The sequence below is a fragment of the Berghia stephanieae genome, chromosome 3 (assembly GCF_034508935.2).
Source record: "Berghia stephanieae isolate SIO BIC M18660-M18661 chromosome 3, UCSD_Bste_1.3, whole genome shotgun sequence".
NCBI classification, from domain to species: Eukaryota; Metazoa; Mollusca; class Gastropoda; order Nudibranchia; family Aeolidiidae; genus Berghia; species Berghia stephanieae.
Window position 1 is genome coordinate 49,323,065 of NC_088362.1, and position 17,532 is coordinate 49,340,596.

General features: G+C 35.6%; 1 protein-coding gene across 1 annotated transcript in view; it reads right to left on the minus strand.

Annotated features, from left to right (window-relative positions):
- Positions 1–210: 210 nt before the first annotated feature.
- LOC144967905 (innexin unc-9-like) overlaps positions 211–17,532 on the minus strand; it is a 29,159-nt gene continuing 11,837 nt past the window's right edge. Inside the window, exons 2-8 of the mRNA XM_078905663.1 lie at positions 15,970–16,235; positions 14,680–14,790; positions 12,928–13,152; positions 8,821–8,988; positions 8,027–8,210; positions 7,095–7,186; positions 211–6,541 (exon numbers count right to left, since the gene is read on the minus strand). Of these exons, the coding sequence (XP_078761789.1) occupies positions 6,290–6,541; positions 7,095–7,186; positions 8,027–8,210; positions 8,821–8,988; positions 12,928–13,152; positions 14,680–14,790; positions 15,970–16,233 (1,296 nt within the window). The 5' untranslated portion in view covers positions 16,234–16,235 and the 3' untranslated portion in view covers positions 211–6,289. The remainder of the gene's footprint in view (positions 6,542–7,094; positions 7,187–8,026; positions 8,211–8,820; positions 8,989–12,927; positions 13,153–14,679; positions 14,791–15,969; positions 16,236–17,532) is intronic.

Sequence of the window (17,532 nt, forward strand, 5' to 3'; positions counted from 1 at the left end):
AAAACCAAGTAATCTCATTCCAAGACAAAGACAGAAAGCATGTTGGAAAACAGATATAAGGGGATAGAAGACACAGTATGTACCCCCCTGCCGCTATGGGAGGTCAGGAACCCCACCCAGGACCACAAAGCGAATCAACCAATATATATATATATATATATATATATATATATATATATATATATATATAATATATATAATAAGGCGTCGCAGTCCTAATGGCGCTTGCCGTGAACTGTTTTTGTTCAAGTGGATCCAACGATTTCTATAGAGATGGTTCTCCATTTCTCTCTGTCCTGTGCCATTAGTTTTAGGTGAGAGAGGTCTTTGTAGGTATGGAGGTGTCTACCTACCGCGACACACGCAAGCATGGGCAAGACTCGCCCGTGTCACTACCACCACTACGACTCGCTCTCCCCCTGCACACAACAATCAAACAACGCCATCAACCAATGGGATCATTTATTTCCTTGAGCACTACTGACAACGCACTAGGCGGTGCACCAGCCTAAAAATGAAGTAACGAAACAGTCCCACGTGTAAGTTGTTTTTGTTTTTAAGGGTTTTACGGCGCTTGCAACACATTAGGTCATATCAGCGCCAGTAACAAGAGTGTAAATGGGATAGTTAAAAGTTCTAGAATTACAATTTAAGTACCCAAGAAAAAGTAAGACAAAGGGGAATTAGTTCAAATAGGACACAGTTGTAGATTCCAAGAGCACTCTATCAGTGTACTTAGTTTGAGATCATCTAAAAGTCTCATCCAGACACAAGCACAGGTCCCCACTAAGAGGAATACACTCAAATGTTTACAATCATATATAATATGTAAATAAACATAATATAGTGCATAACAGAGAGATGATTTACAAGGAAAAAAATATAATCTCCCAAAACTAACTATACATTTGACTGTTTCCCTCCCAGCCAAGGTATCCGGCCAGGGCCTGGACAAAACCAAGTAATCTCATTCAAAGACAAAGACAGAAAGCATGTTGAAAACATATATAGGGGGATAGAAGACACAGTAAGTGCCTCCCTGCCCACTATGGAACGTCGGGAACCCCACCCAGATCTAACTGTCTAATCCTGTCACAAGCACAGGTCCCCACTAAGAGGAACACTCTCAAAAATTTACAAACCATATACAAATTGCAAAACAAAAATAATACAGTGCACAAAAGAGAGACGATTTTGGAAAACAGATGTAAGGGGATGGAAGACACTCCCTGCCCAATATGGGAGGTCAGGAACCCCACCCTAAACTTCAAAAGTCAGCTCCAGTTAAAAACCTAATTGCATCCCTATCTACTTTTTGTATATCATTTCCTATGTGATGTATTAATACACGATCATGAGTCGTCAATCGTGCTTACTGGTCTGCGCGGAAAGTAATTACATAACTAGATAGAAGTAGAGAGAGAGAGAGAGAGAGAGAGAGAGAGAGAGAGAGAGAGAGAGAGAGACTTCTTCATTTTAACAGATTACTTGTTTTATGAATGGTTTTGGAAGACAAGGGGTGTAGTAAAGAGACAAATCACGTATATTTGGTTAATATAAGATTTTCATTGGGCAAGATCGAGAAAATCTTAAATTAAAACTTGTGTTTCTAACCTATAAATGTCGCGATTTAATCCTATAATAACCTTAACATTTGAATGATCTTTAAAAAAATAGTTCTAATACATCAACCATACAAAAAAAGAAACGACATCCAAGTAACTTATTATAACCCGCTATGATCAATATGTCCTAAAAAGAGAACTTGCTTGCATTGCTTTTTAAAGAATGTGCGGCGCTTGCAACACATTAAGGTCATATCAGCACCAGTAAAAAGAAAGAAAATGGTATAGTAAAAGTTCTAGGATTACAATTAAAGCACCCAAGAAAAGGTAAGACAAAAGGAATTGGTTCAAATAGGAAACAGATGTTGATTCCAAGAGCACACTATCAACGTTAAATTTAAGATCACCTGAATGTCTCATCGAGACACAAGCACAGGTCCCCACTAAGAGGAATACACTCAAATGCTTACACATCATATAAATCTATAAAAAAAAACACAAAACAGTGCATAACGGAGAGATGATTTACAAGGGGAAAAAATCATCTCTCAAAACTAACGATACATTTGACTGTTTCCATCTCAGCAAGGGCCGGCCAGGGCGAGGACAAAACCAAGTAATCTCATTCCAAGACAGACATAAAGCAAGTTGGAAAACATATATAGGGGGATAGAAAACACAGTAAATACCTCCCTGCCCATTATGGGAGGTCAGGAACCCCACCCAAAAAAAGAGACCATATTTGACCAAGACTAGAAATTACACAAAAAGATACTTAGTAATTTTATCATTTTGGCTTATAATATGGCGTGCATTTGAAATGGACCTAAGGAAGAGTGCATTGCCAGCAAAAGACAAAAAGCTAGTAAAAAATAAAAAAATATGATAATATAAATAAATAACTTGGGAATCCAATATGGCACATAAAAAAGTCATAACCACAATAAGAGCAATCAGTCCTTCTTGATTATTATCCTAATTTACAATATTCAAACAAAGGTATCTCAGAGTCAATATATGTATATATATCTATAACAAAGGTATCTCAGATTCAATATATGTATATATATCTATATAATTTTTTTTCGTTTTTAAGGGTTTTACGGCGCTTGCAACACATTGGGTCATATCAGCACCAGCAAAAAGGAAGAAAATTGGATAGTAAAAACATTCAAGATGTAAAATTAAAGGGACTAGAGGAATAAGTAAGACAAGGGGGAAAGGTTCAAATAGGGAACAGATGTAGATTACGAGAGCACCCTATCAATGTACTTAGTTTGAGATAACATAAAAGTCTCACCCAGACACCAGCACAAGTCCCCACTAAGAGGAATACACTCAAATGTTTACAAATACAAATCATATGTTAAGAATAAATCAAAATAACTACATAACAGAGAGATGATTTACAAGGAAAAAAATATCATCTCCCAATAATAATCATACATTTAACTGTTTCCCTCTCAACCAGGGTATCCGGCTAGGGCCAGGACAAAACCAAGTAATGTCATTCCAAGACAAAGACAGAAAGCAAGTTGGAAAATAGATATAATATAGACACAGTAAGTACCTCCCTGCCCACTATGGGAGAGAGTCAATATAGATTTATTCTTACTCAATTATAATTGTGAGATCAATCAATTAAAAGAGATGGAATCAATACAAAATGATGGCATTCAAGATTATTTGGATCATCATTCATATAGGTTGATAGTATACGTCGTGGCTTCTGTCCCAATAATGTATCATAGTCGAACATACTTATAAGTAGAGCAGCATATCGTAAACATTAACACACACACACACGCACACACACACACACACACACACACATACAAAATTACTAACATATGCACACACACACACACACTCATGAATAAACATTTTAAAATGCATGCACCATAACTTGTCCATGAATTGGTTTAAGAAGTAAAATGGTAAATAAATGGAATTCCTGCGATCGCATGTAAAAAAAAAATATTGTGTGTTTACAACTCAATGTAAAATAGCACACTTATGGCAATGACGAGTAAACATTGAATTTTTTAAAATACAACAGCAAAAGATAGGTAAAAGTCTCGCAGGCAATAGTTTCTAAAATGGCATGTTGATAATACGGTAAAAGTAAAAGGTAAAAGTACATCTTTCATGGGAAAATGATTATTATTCATTTTCTAATCATTAAGTCAATATGCTCATATGAAGAAGAGATTCTAAACAAGAACAGCAACAATAAGTAAAAACTGTTCCAGCTCTTTCCAAAAGACAAGACCTCAGTATGTACAATAATTGTGTAAAAACGGTGTAAAATCGTAAGCACCAATGGTCAATAAATATATAAACTGACTTTGTTAAGAATTGCTGAATTACAATAAAATAACAATAGAGATTCAATCCACCCAACAAATATAATGATAAAAACCATGGCACTGATAAAGGGTGCTTTCCATATCATACTGTAAGTATTTAGTGCTCTTTATAAAAGCCTTAATATGGTTTATAATTATAAACTTGATAACAGCAGGTTTACGTCCTAAGACTCTGTAAATCTCAATTTTAATTTAAAGTGTTTTATTTATGACCTACTTTGCAAGCATTATTGTAAAATAGGTTAGTTATTCATTCTTTATATTTTTTGATTTTCTCTTCATATTGACTATTGAAGAATCGTTATTAACAAGAAAACAACATGAATAATAGCAAAACTTTATATGGTACAGCAAAGTACATCAAATATAAGGCTGATATAGATTTCCAAAAGTACTGGGATTGAGATAAAGAGATCAAAATATACAATATAATAACCGCTTATAATTTTGCATTTCAGAGTAATTTTATAATGTTATATTATCTTTATGTGAACAAATATGATGCCAATGGTCAGGAGACAAGACATTTTATCTTGTAATAAAGTAAAGCAATGTTGAGCTTAGTCGGTGAGAAGATGGGTGACATTAATTCCAAAATTGTCTTCCCTGGGTTGTTTCTCTCGGCATTTTGCTTACTCAACCCAAATCGACTGAGGTATGAATGAGCACTTGGATATTGATAATGTTGAATACTAGAAGAGTGCAAATACATAAACAGAAGAAAGGGTAGCTACCAGACAATAAGCATTGCAAAAAATGATTCCATATTTAAATCCCCAAATTTATCTATATGCATATCATCAGTGCTGGGATAACAATAAATTTCAGATCTCATATCAATTTTTTTCAATAATTTCAAACAGCTTTCTACATTTTAAATATATGCATTGAAACTTAATATAATGACTAGTATAGCTCACAACACATTATTAACTTTGATCATTAACATAATGACATCAAAATCACTTCTTGGTGAGAAGGTGAACATTTAAAAAAGAGCATCATTGTGACCTTTCCATGGCTGGATTTATTTCTAAATCAGTCCTTCCATTTTCCTTCCATTTGTTTTCAAACAAATAATCAATTTTCTTTTCTTCATCATTCAAATATGATTATTACTTAATAGTAATAACCTAATCATTTTCGAAAATTCAGACGCCCTCAGTTTTTTATATATAGGCTCTTTCGTGATTTTAGATTTATTAATGACACAAATATTTTATCAATTTAAAAGCCTTGAATTGAAGCGGAATGTTCTTATGCAAGAAACACGGAATTTACTAAATCCATACCAAAAGAGGAGTTATTTAACAAGCAGCTACAAATGTTGAGATTTAGAAATATAATATCACTATGAATAAAAAATTTCATCATTTTGTAATGAATTTAAAAGATCTTAAGTAACATCTTTAGAAAAATATTGGGTTCTTCAAAACTTTCCAAAATTCAAAATCTCCAATTGTTTCATGAGCTTTTCTTCCAGACAAAATCTTACACATATCCCAACCACTCCTTTATTATCTTTTATCTTTATATCACAACAATCACTAATAAAAGGCAAAGACAATGTAAACACAACAGCAGTTTGATTCGTGTATGAAACGAAAGCAATAAGTAGTTACCTTATATTTGGCATCAAACTTTAAATTAGAACATAGAGTTCTTGGAATAATTAACTGTGTTTTGTTTGTTAAAAGATTTCATGGCACCTACACACTTTTTAGTTCATTTCAGCACCTTTAAAAAGGAAGTTCACGGGGTAGTCAAATAATTAGAGATACATGGTTTGTAGGTGCTTCAAGCACACAATTCCAAGAGCAAAATCTTGTGGATTGTGGAGAACACTGCTTGAAGATTTAGCATTGCTATATGTATTGTTCTGCTACATTTAACACTTGGATCTTTCAGTATAAATTTGTTAGTTGGTACATTGCATTGTTAATCTTTAGGAGTAAATGTCAGAGTGAATGGATAGCTTGTTTCCCATTAGTTTATTCTGACATGACTAGTAAAGATCTATACTCCAGTCTTTTAGAATCTTTGTAAGGCATTGTTGAAGAAGGGTTTAGAGCCTGAAATTTTGCAGGTGTTTTGTCATCCTTTTCAAGCCATTACATTCATCTGATTTAAATGGCACATGTCATAATTAGGTCATATCAGCGCTGGAAACAGAAAAATGATGGAATGATAAAATCATTATAGATCAAGTGAATCTGTATATATATTATAAGTGCCAAGTAAATAATGCAATGCGAGACACAGTTCACACAACTAACATAAGTAGATCCAAGAGCAAGTCTGAGGATGTAAAAAAAATAATAATAATAAAACAAACTCAGGAGTATAAATGCCTGATCAAACAGTGTCTTTGCCCTCAATAGGTTCCATTTCTAAATCCGCCCCATCCTTTTTACTGTAACTATTTCGGACTCCATTGTTCTCCTCTACCATCACTTCATTCTCATACTGCAGATACCGATTCCACAGACAGGTCACTAGCTCGGCCATTGCCACATCATTGGTGTTGGCTGACAGGATGCGTAAAACAAACACACCATCATTCCCTAGGTAGTTCATTACAAACGTATTGATGGTTCTTTTCCCTTCCTGGTTGGAAAAAAAAGATATATTTCTAATTAAATTTTTTTTTTAAAAGGAAAAAAGGGATGCAACCTATCCTATCCAACACTCATCATTTTTTTTAATTGGACAAATTAATTCAATTATAACAATTTACAACCCATTGGTATCAAAGAGAAATCTATATCCACATTTTCTAATTAGTAAAAAGACTATTTTTCTAAAAATCTATTTCATTTCGTTTTATAAATAATATGGATTTTCTTTATTTTGATTTCATTCAGTTGCACTGTGTCTGTATAGTGGTAAAAAAAAAATCTGAAAATTATATTTTCATCTTTGTATTCGTTCATGTAAGTTTTAAAATATTCTTAATTTCAAAATGTAATCTGGATTTATAGTTTCCAGCAGCAAAATTGAATCAAGACCAAATCTACCCTGACATTGTGAAAATCTAGTTGCATTAAAAAATGTTAAACTCATTTTAGTGTGTTTATTTCTTGCTCTTCCTTTAAGGTCAAAGAAAGCAAATTTTTATTGAATATTAAAATTTATCACAGAAGGCATTGAGACCACTCACCATTGGTAGACTGCCATCTGGATTAAGGATAGACAGATACTTGGTAATAAATGACACAGACCGGTTTGTTTTCAGAGTCCGTACAGTCCAAGCTGAAATGGGAAGAAGATCATATCACTTACATCTGGGAATTGCTTAAGTGCTTTTAATATAAAATATTACAACATCATTACCTTTCACTGTCTAATCACATTTCACATTAAGTAACATAACTGAGTTTAGTTAAACACATTTCACATTAAGTAACATAACTGAGTTTAGTTAAACACATTTCACATTAAGTAACATAAACTGAGTTTAGTTAAACACATTTCACACAAAGTAACATAAACTGAGTTTAGTTAAACACATTTCACATAAAGTAACATAAACTGAGTTTAGTTAAACACATTTCACATTAAGTAACATAAACTGAGTTTAGTTAAAAACATTTCACATTAAGTAACATAAACTGAGTTTAGTTAAAACTATCAAACAAAAAGAAAACAAACAAAAATCAAAAACCAAAACAGAATAACACAGAAAAAAAAGACAAAGAAACAAAATAGAAAGTAGGTATTCTGTCTTGAAGTATTGTATTTGTGTTTTTTTAAAGTGTATTTTTAAACTCACATTTAAAGTCTGATTGAAATATATGTCAAGCAAGAAATATGTCGAAATTAAATATATTTTAAAGGAAATAAGCAATATTTTACAGCATAATCATAATTCCAACCCTGGACATTCAAGGATTCAAGGTAAGCGGGCTTATGTAAGTAAACAAATAATTTTGAACACCATGATCAAAAGAGACACACAAACACTCAAATCAACCCCTCACCGCCCAACCACATGTACACACATGCACAGATACATCACTTAATACAGTACAGTATGATAATTGATAATTGTGGTAAAAGGATGAAGCAGTTAAATGATGTCCAATGGCTTACATATAAAGTTAAAAGAAGTCACAACCACCAACAGGAGAAGCCAGAACCATTCAATGATAAAAATGATTTCTAGAATCATGTTGATGGATAGAATACACTGGATCCAGTGACCTTCCCCTCTCATCTGGAAATGGCAGAGACCAACTCGTGGGAAATGGGCATTGTGACGTCCATCTACAGAAGTCTGGTTTGGACAAAACAAAGATCAGTAATCATAAAAAAATAAAGAGTTAATAAGAGCCTTGAACTCTATACAGTTTAACCCTATACTGCCACCACAATTTTACATTACACATCAGGGCTTGCAGCAATTTTATATAGGTTTATATAATATACATATATATACAAATTGCTTCCCATTTCTAATTTTATTGGATGTAATTAAGCATATGCACCAAACTGTATGTTTTGATTAAATAGATGCTATCTCAAGCACCCAATGGACTTTGATTTCTTCCTCCGAACAATGTTTATAATTTTTTAACAAATTATTTTCACAAATGTCTCCAAACTTACAACATCTTATACAATAAAGGAATCTGTTTCAGAAGTATTGACGGCTACAAAACGTTGCTATTCTCATAAACCAAGCAACAATTGTGGCATAGTTTTATAAATTTTGCCTATAAATTTGGCTTGATACAAATATTTGACAATTACTTAGCCTGTCAGAAATTATTTAAGGGCCTATGACTCACTTAAATCATGACTCTTGTGTACCTTTCACTGTTTCTATTTTAAATAAATTAATGAACAGACAGATATCACAAGAAATAAAAATGATGTCAACTCACAGATACAGCATATGGTCCGTAGTACCAATAGTTGAAATCCAAGAAGGAAGTCAGGATGAGAAATTGCATGGTGGCATTGAAGAGATATAGAAACTTGATAACAAGATACATGGTGGATAGGAAGTTACCAGTGTTACCTCCAACACATAACATGCAGTGACGTAAAATCTGGAGAAAAACAAAAATGGAGGTGAGACGATTTTAACTCGTTGGACCTCTATCTATGATTGCCAAAAATGTAAACAAACACCCCCCCCCCCCCCCCAAAGAAAAAACAGTATGTTTGATGCCAAACTACAAATATTTTAATCGAGCCATTGTTTTAAATGGAGCAAACATTAGTTATATTGGGAATATGCAGTTTAGGAGCAAAAAAAGCTCATATCAGGAATTCATATTTGCCAATGTTTCAATTAAGGTATTTGAAATATTCTCACTACTGTGAAATGGTCAAAAGAAATCTTACTTTTATTAAAATCACCTTCAATTTTCAAACATATTTATCAAAGACTTGAAACAGAATAAGATAGTGTTTGGGATTAATTTCTTTGACTTCAATTATGATTTCTCCATCCCCATTGAAATTAAAATTCCCTAATAGTTAACTGAGGAAAAAGAAAAGATTCAATCCACTAAACAATCTCACTTTTCAGCTATTTTTTCTCGTATTTATGTCATCAAAAAGGGCCTTCACTATCTTATGATCTATAAAAGTAAATAAAATCATATTTGATGATAAACTTTTTTCATTCTGTAATTCTGTAAATAATTGAATGGGAATTCATAGGAGTAAAACTTTAGAAGTCATCATCATTGCCTTTTTCACCCTGGGTCAGGGTATAGGCCACAGACAAACAGTTTCCATCCTTCTCTATCCTGAGCCAACTTTTTTATCTCATTCCAGGTCTTACCACTTCTCTGTATATCAGCTTCTTTAATTCTTCTCCATGTTCCTCGTGGCCTTCCCCTTGATCTTCTGCCCTGAGGGTTCCAGTCCAATACTTTCTTTGTTATAGTTGAGTCATTCTTTCTAAGCGTGTGTCCAATCCACCTCCATCGTCTTCTTCCTATATCCTCTCCTACTGGTTTCTGCTGTGTTCTTTTCCATACTTCTTCATTTTTTATTCTATCCATCCATTTTATTCTGAGTAGCTTACGCATGCACCTGTTTACAAAAATCTGTACCCTCCTTATACATGCCTGTGATGCGTTCCAAGTTTCACATCCATACAGTAGGACAGACTTCACGTTTGAGTTGAAAAGTCTTAGCTTTAGTTGAAGGGAGATATCTTTAGTTCTCCAAACTCTGTTCAAAGATGTGAATGCAGCCTGTGCCTTTCCTATTCGTGCTTTCACCTCTGCTTCCGTGCCTCCATCCTTGTCAATTATACTTCCGAGATAGCAGAAAGTGTCTATATCTTCGAGTTCCTGATCTTTTACTTTGATCTGCTCCCTTTGACGCGTACCTATCCTCAAGACCTTTGACTTTACAGGGTGTATTCTTAGACCAATTGATTCCGAGAGGCTGTTTATAATTGTGGTTTTTGCTTGCATCTGGTCCTGGGTGTGGGACAAAAGAGCCAGATCATCTGCAAAATCCAGATCATCCAACTGTGTCCAGGGGGTCCACTGTATCCCATTTCTTCTCCCTTTGGAGGTTTCCTTCATTAGCCAATCAATGGCAAGGATGAACAGGAATGGAGAGAGCAAGCATCCCTGCTTGACACCAGTCTTAATTTCAAAGCTGTCAGTCAGCTGATCTTCATGTACAACCCTGCAACTTGATCCTTCATACATTTCCTTAATGAGGTTTACTATCTTTTCAGGGAGTCCATAATGTGCCAGAATTTTCCACAATGTTGCTCTGTCAATACTGTCGAAAGCCTTCTCGTAATCCAGAAAGTTGACAATAAGAGGAGAGTTCCATTCTATAGACTGTTCCACTATGACTCGCAGAGAGGCAATCTGGTCGGTGGTTGAACGGTTTTTTCCGAAAACCTGCCTGTTCGTCCCGCAGTTTAGCATCTGTTGCATTCTTAATTCTCTCTAAAATAATACGGTTGAAAACCTTTCCTGGGATAGAAAGAAGAGTGATGCCTCGATAATTATTACAATTACTGAGGTCCCCTTTCTTTGGAAGCTTGATAAGATGTCCTTCCTTCCAATCCTTTGGGAATATCCCGTCATTCCAGATTCTCTCAAATAGTGGGTGCAGGGCCTCAGCATTTCTTTCCGCATCAACTTTTAGAGCCTCCGGTGGAATCTGGTCTGGTCCAGCAGCTTTCCCCCTTTTCATCTTGTTAATGGCACCCACAATCTCTGCTATCGATGGTGGATCACAGCTAATTGGTAGCTCATTCCTTGCAGGCAAAATTTCTGGCTGGTTGTCTGGTGGTGGTCTGTTCAGAAGGCAGTTGAAATGTTCCCTCCATCGTTCAGATTGAGCCTCTTTTCCAAAAATAGTTTTCCCATCTTTGTCTTTGACTGGTACCTCTGGTTTCCCATATTTTCCAGCAAGTGTCTTGGTAGTTTGATAAAGGATCCTCATGTGTCCTCCAGTCGCTGCTGCTTCTGCTTTCTCTGCAAGTCTGTTCATGAATGCTTCCTTGTCTTTCTTCACAGATCTTTTGACTTCCTTAGCTATGGCTCGATACTGCTCTTGTGCATCCAGTCTTGAAGCCCTTGTTCGGCTTGCATTCACTTGTTCCTTCCTTGTTCTCCTCTTTTCAATAAGGTCCAAGGTGGTTGGACTTATCCATTCTTTATGTTCCGATTTCTTTACCCCAATACCTCGTGGCAAGTTGTTATGTAAACTTCCTTGATCTTTGCCCAATGTGACTCTACATCTATGTCCTCCTCGAGCTCAGTAAGAGGTTGGAATCTATTACTCAATTGTAGTTTGAATTCCTCATTCTTTTCCCCATCAAGTGCATTCACCTCGAATTTTCTTCTTGTATGTGATCTGGCCCCGTGTTTTCTGAGTCGGAGCTTAAGCTTTGCCAATAGCAGGTGGTGGTCTGATCCAACATCTGCCCCTCTCCGCACTGTCACATCTTCCAATGAACGTCTGAATCTACGAGAGATACAAAAATGATCAATCTGATTCTCTGTCACACCATCTGGTGAGACCCAAGTTGCTTGTGGATCCTCTTATGGGGGAACACTGATCCTCCAATCACCAAACTGTTGAATGCACAGAAATTTGCAAATCTCTCACCATTATCATTCATTTCTCCCATGCCATGACGTCCCATGATACCTTCATAGCCTACGTTATCCTGTCCCACTTTTGCATTAGCATCTCCCATCAATATGTTGATGTCTTTCCTTGGCAACTTGTCAATGACTTGTTGTAGCAGACCATAAAATGTATCTTTGTCCTCATCTGTTGCATCATTTGTTGGGGCATAGATCTGTACAATGTTCATGCTGATCTTCTTACTCCGTGTTGTAAAGGACGCCATGATGATCCTTTCTCCGCATTGTTCCCATCCTCTCAGTGACTTCTGAGCAAACTTGCTTAGAATTATTCCTACTCCCTGTGTATGAATCCCGTCCCCTCTCCCTGAATATAAAATCTTCTCCCCAGACTTGAGGTGTTTCTGTCCGGATTGTATCCAGTGGGTTTCGCTTACTCCAAGTATATGCAGCCTGTATCTTCTCATCTCAGTCACAACTTGAGAGCTTTTTCCTGCTTCATACATGGTGCGAACGTTCCACGACGCAATTCGAAGCTGCTTGTTTGGCGAAGACGTCATCGGGTCAGCAGAGTCCTTTCGGCTTTGTCTGTTGTCCTTCATAAATTCTGTAATTCCAGAAACTCTTCGGTCGCCCAAGCTAAAAAAAGGATTTGGTTTGTCTGTCTGTGTTTCTGTAACGGTTTGAGTTTAACGGAAAGGGGTGTTAACCCTTTGCCAACCCCCAACCTGGAGGACCAGGTGACTCAAAGATGGGGGAATCACACACCATTAGTCGCCTTTTACGACACGCTGGCTTGGCGTTGGGCTATTCTTGACCCTCTCAGTTGAGGGACCCCGGACACCACACGGGGATTTAGAAGTCATGGGAAAATGGTATCTATCGGGGCTGACACTATCAGTCCTTTACCTTCTTAGCACTCTGACCAATCCGACTCTTCATGAAATGAAAAGGTTTGCGATTTATCTTCAGCCAGATCTCCAGATACTCAGCCAGAATAGCAAATGTAGAATCTCGTTTCTGTTTGGGGTCAAAGGTCGATTCCGTTACCATTCCAACCATCTTCTCAATCTGAGTGCCAGAGTATTCGTTGCATTCCGACCAGATCAGAGATGGGAATTTGAAGAGAAATGCCTGGAATGTGTAAAACACATGAGACACATGGGACATCATCGTATATAACCATAATAAACACTAAAATTAGACTACATTACAAGAATAGAATAAAAAGGTTCCATGGCTCTCTTGGCTCTAATTGCCACCTGACTACAAGAGAGACTGCATCTTTCTATCCAATGTATCAAACATGCTGTGGCTTTGCCAAAAATTTCTTAAAACTTACAATGCCTGAACACTTTATTCCAGTGACGTACACTCTTCTGAAATATTCTAACAATCTTTTTTTTTTAATAATCATAATTTTTCTGTTTTGACGAAATTCAACACACACATTGTGTTTTGTTTTTGTTTTGTTGTTTTTTTTTGTTGGGTTATTTCTTTTTTTTTTTAATGAAGTAAAAACTTGTTCTCATGCCATCCTGCATAGAGCAGGTAACTTCGTGATCATGATAGCCAAAGATCAGTTGAACAATCAGACTATCATCAATTTTGTCATAGCACAAAGCAACAAATAATTCATATTACTGTTACTTAATACGCTTCAACAGTCGTAATGTCACTTCCCTCGTAATGACGCATGGTAACTTAGTAACTGGCTCTAAACTATCGGAACAATGGTGGACGCTCTTATAAAATATTTCTCTGACGAGCATAAAAGCGTATCCAGAGGAAAAAAAAAACATAAATCTGATCATGTTTTGACTTTTACACATTCTGATCACAAGACATATGAAAAGTTCTATCCAGCATGAAGAATAAAAAGTACAGATTTTCTTTGTTTAGTACCACGATGGCCGCCGTTGCTGGGTGACGTGACATAAGACCATTGAATCCAATTATTTGAAGCAAAATAAAACCCTTTGGACTGGTCTATATCCACCGGACAATACATCTATTTCATCCAATTAATCCCATTTTTGCAAAATTTATTGTGCATGTGAGAAATGTTTGGCCAAGTCCAAAACATACTTGATACATTAGATATAAAGGTGCAGTCTCTTTTGTAGTAAGTTGTCCACTAGAGCCACAATGTCTATGGAACCAATATTATCCTTGTAATGTGGACTGAACGACTGTAGTCATAGTGACAATCAATATAATCATCTACAAAAAGATCAAAGGAACAATTATAATTATATAACAGTAATGATAAAAATGGTAGCCTAATAATGACTCGAGTCCATTGAAACGTAAACTATTCCAAGCACTTAAGGATGCATAGTAGTCCTTCAGAGACATTCGACTCATGGAGCCGGAGTTTATCCCAGTTTCCATAGCGTGAAATGGACAATAGCAATTGCTTGCTATCCTTCGGATGGAAGGCTAGTCTATCGTAAAGTACTTTCCACCAAATCTAATAGACTCAACTATCCATTCACTACCGGGTGGACAAAATCTCGACTGCACCCAGGTTCCTTTGCATGTGAAGAGAGTGCTCTACCCACTGAGCTATCAGGACCCCCTTAAGGATGCATGCTTACACAATAAAGAGATACATATTTATTACCATTTTCATCAATAGAATATTATCATCATTATTACCTGCACGAAAAATAAAACGGTAACCCATCTGTAGAAATTGATTTCACCAAACTCTGCTTCAGGGTGTGAATTCTCGGGACCTGCCAATCCTGCTTTGAGTGGGTATGGGGTCTATAGGAGAAAAATTAGGGAACCATTAAAAAGATATGCAGAGTGCATTTTGGAGTTGGAACTGTGACCCCCATATATCAAAGTAATTCAAAAAAAGAATGACATGAAGCTGCAACCGAATGGATTGGATTGGATTATATCAGGATGAAATTGATGTCAAAAAATGAATTTTGAATCTAAACTAAATGTTAAGAACTAGGAAATTTGATACTTTTTTATAGCTTAAAAATTGACTGTCAAACTTCTCTATTAAAATATGTTTATTTACTCAACTTTCACTATGAAGAATAAAATTCAATTTTCATCATTTGGTTTATCTCAGCATAATACTACCAGATGAAGGGAATAGGGCGACATGCACTTATTTGCAGGTCTGATAGCCGAGTGCAATTATGGGCTTGATTTAACATTTTTGTAATGAAGAATAAAGAATGCAAACAAGTAGATATTGGATTAAGGCCATAAGTAACAGTTCTGCAAAACATTTTCACATTCTCTATCTATGCTTCATATATACTTCATTATCTTTTATGATTATATTGAGAATTTCTACATTGAATCAACCTTAATATATATATATATATATATATATATATATATATATATATATATATATTTATATATAAAGTCAATGCAGATTAGTGTTAAGAGAAAAGAAAAGAAGTCACCCACAATCTATTGGACTGACTACAAAATAGTAACATTGATTTTTAAGTGCCTCCATGGATCTACTCCAAAATACATTAATTAACTTACTGAATTGAAATCTGCTGTTCAGAGCTTATGATTGTCCACCGATGTGTCTCACTATGCAGACCTCAAAACAAATTAAATGCAGATAAAAGAGCTTTTTCATCTTTTGGACCCTCAATTTGGAATAATTTACCCTTTGAAGTTAGAAATTCATATCCCTACAGGCATTCAAAAGCAGGCTAAAGTCAAATTAATTTAGAAAAAAATTCTTAGCTTAATTTTTTAAATATACTTTTAAAACATCTGAATATAATTCTGTGTTGAAAGTATTTTAAATATTGTTATAAATTTAATAGCTGTAGAAATGTCTAATAATATTTTTGTACAGTGCCTAGACTTCATATTGCTTCCAGATGTTGGCACTACATAAATGTACAAATGTACGCTATAATTTAAAAATAACGAAATTTATGATAATTTACCTACCTCACCCAAATTAGACATATTTGGAAATTTGTAGAGTTTATGACCCCAGCAGTAGGAATTGACATGACCTTGGAAGTGTTGCCAGTTTGACATGTTCACCCAACAATCCAGTGGTTCTCCGACCATTTCCTTCAGGCCGATCAGAAATCCAGCAAAGGCAAGTAAACAAACAGTGACAAAGTGATGAAGCTGGTCGACTGTGTCATCGTCACGGACTGTTTGTCGGATTTTTAGATTGGGTAGGCCTTGCAGTAAAGTTTCCATTTCTAAGGATTTGAACAGATAAACATTGATAAGGTTCTAAAAAGATGAATGAAAACCTTAACTTAACCTTAAATTGATAAACAAAACAGAGTTCAGTCACCATATCTTTAAAAGTAGAATACTATCATTCCTAAAGATTTGTCGGGAGAATTATTTTAAAAATATAAAAAATGTTAATGAGCTTTTATATAGCGCATTATCCACTAAATATGCTCAAACGCTTTACAAGGGTCCCTGGTCAACAGCAATATTTAACATGTAGGATGGGACATGATGCCTGTTGGCGATATTACAATTTTTCGGACAAAGATAACGCTGTTAACGGCCAGGTACTCATTTTACACCTGAGTACGGTGAGAGAATGTGAGTAAAGAGCCTTTTCCAAGGACTCAACTATGCGCCAAGCACGAGGCTCGAACACAGGACCTTCCGATCCGAAAGCGAGTGTCATACCACTAGACCACATAGCCGCACAATTTGTCTGGCGAATTAAAAAAAGAATATTGCAACCAATATCTACTCAAAGTCAAAGCACCCTTACAAGGGGTCCCAAGCCAACAGCAAACTTAGCATGTAGCATGATCCCTGTAAGGCACACAATCACATTTTATTTTGACAGAGACTTTATTGTGACATTTTACACCTACCTGAATACAGTGAGATAATATGACTTAAGAGCAAGACTTAAACCAAGGACATCTAAGTCACAAGCTGAGCGTCAAGCAACTTGATCACAACAGGGACAGCTGGTAATAATGGGCAGGGTGGGCAAATACCAGCCTGTTTTTTTCAAGTTATATGCTGTATTCCCAGGTCCGAAATAATCAAATTTAAATTAGATAATTTCAAAAGTTACTACTTAAACTTGATACTTCGTGTACTGAAATCAATTTGTGTGTATATTTGATAGATTGCGAATCACCATGCACCCCGTAATTCATAAACCGGGATACGCTCCTGTTCTTTTTATCCCCCCCCCCCCCCCCCGGCCCCAACCACTCCACTCCACTCCGCCCACATCGTCATCTCATCGTCACGTCGTCTGACGGTGAACTAACTCCGATTTTTGCTGTCTGGCCTCTCTAGTACTAGGTCGGGCTAATTCAAATGAGCCCACCTTATTAACTAGTGAACACTAAATAGAGATTTTGGCAAACGAACTTTTTCTTATTTATTGCCTTACTTGTGCTGAAAAGGTTCCAGTATTGAATTAAATTTATTAATTTACTAATATTATATCAATTTAATATTAATTTGTGTTGTTTTTATATATTTGTTTATCCATTTAAATTATTTCTT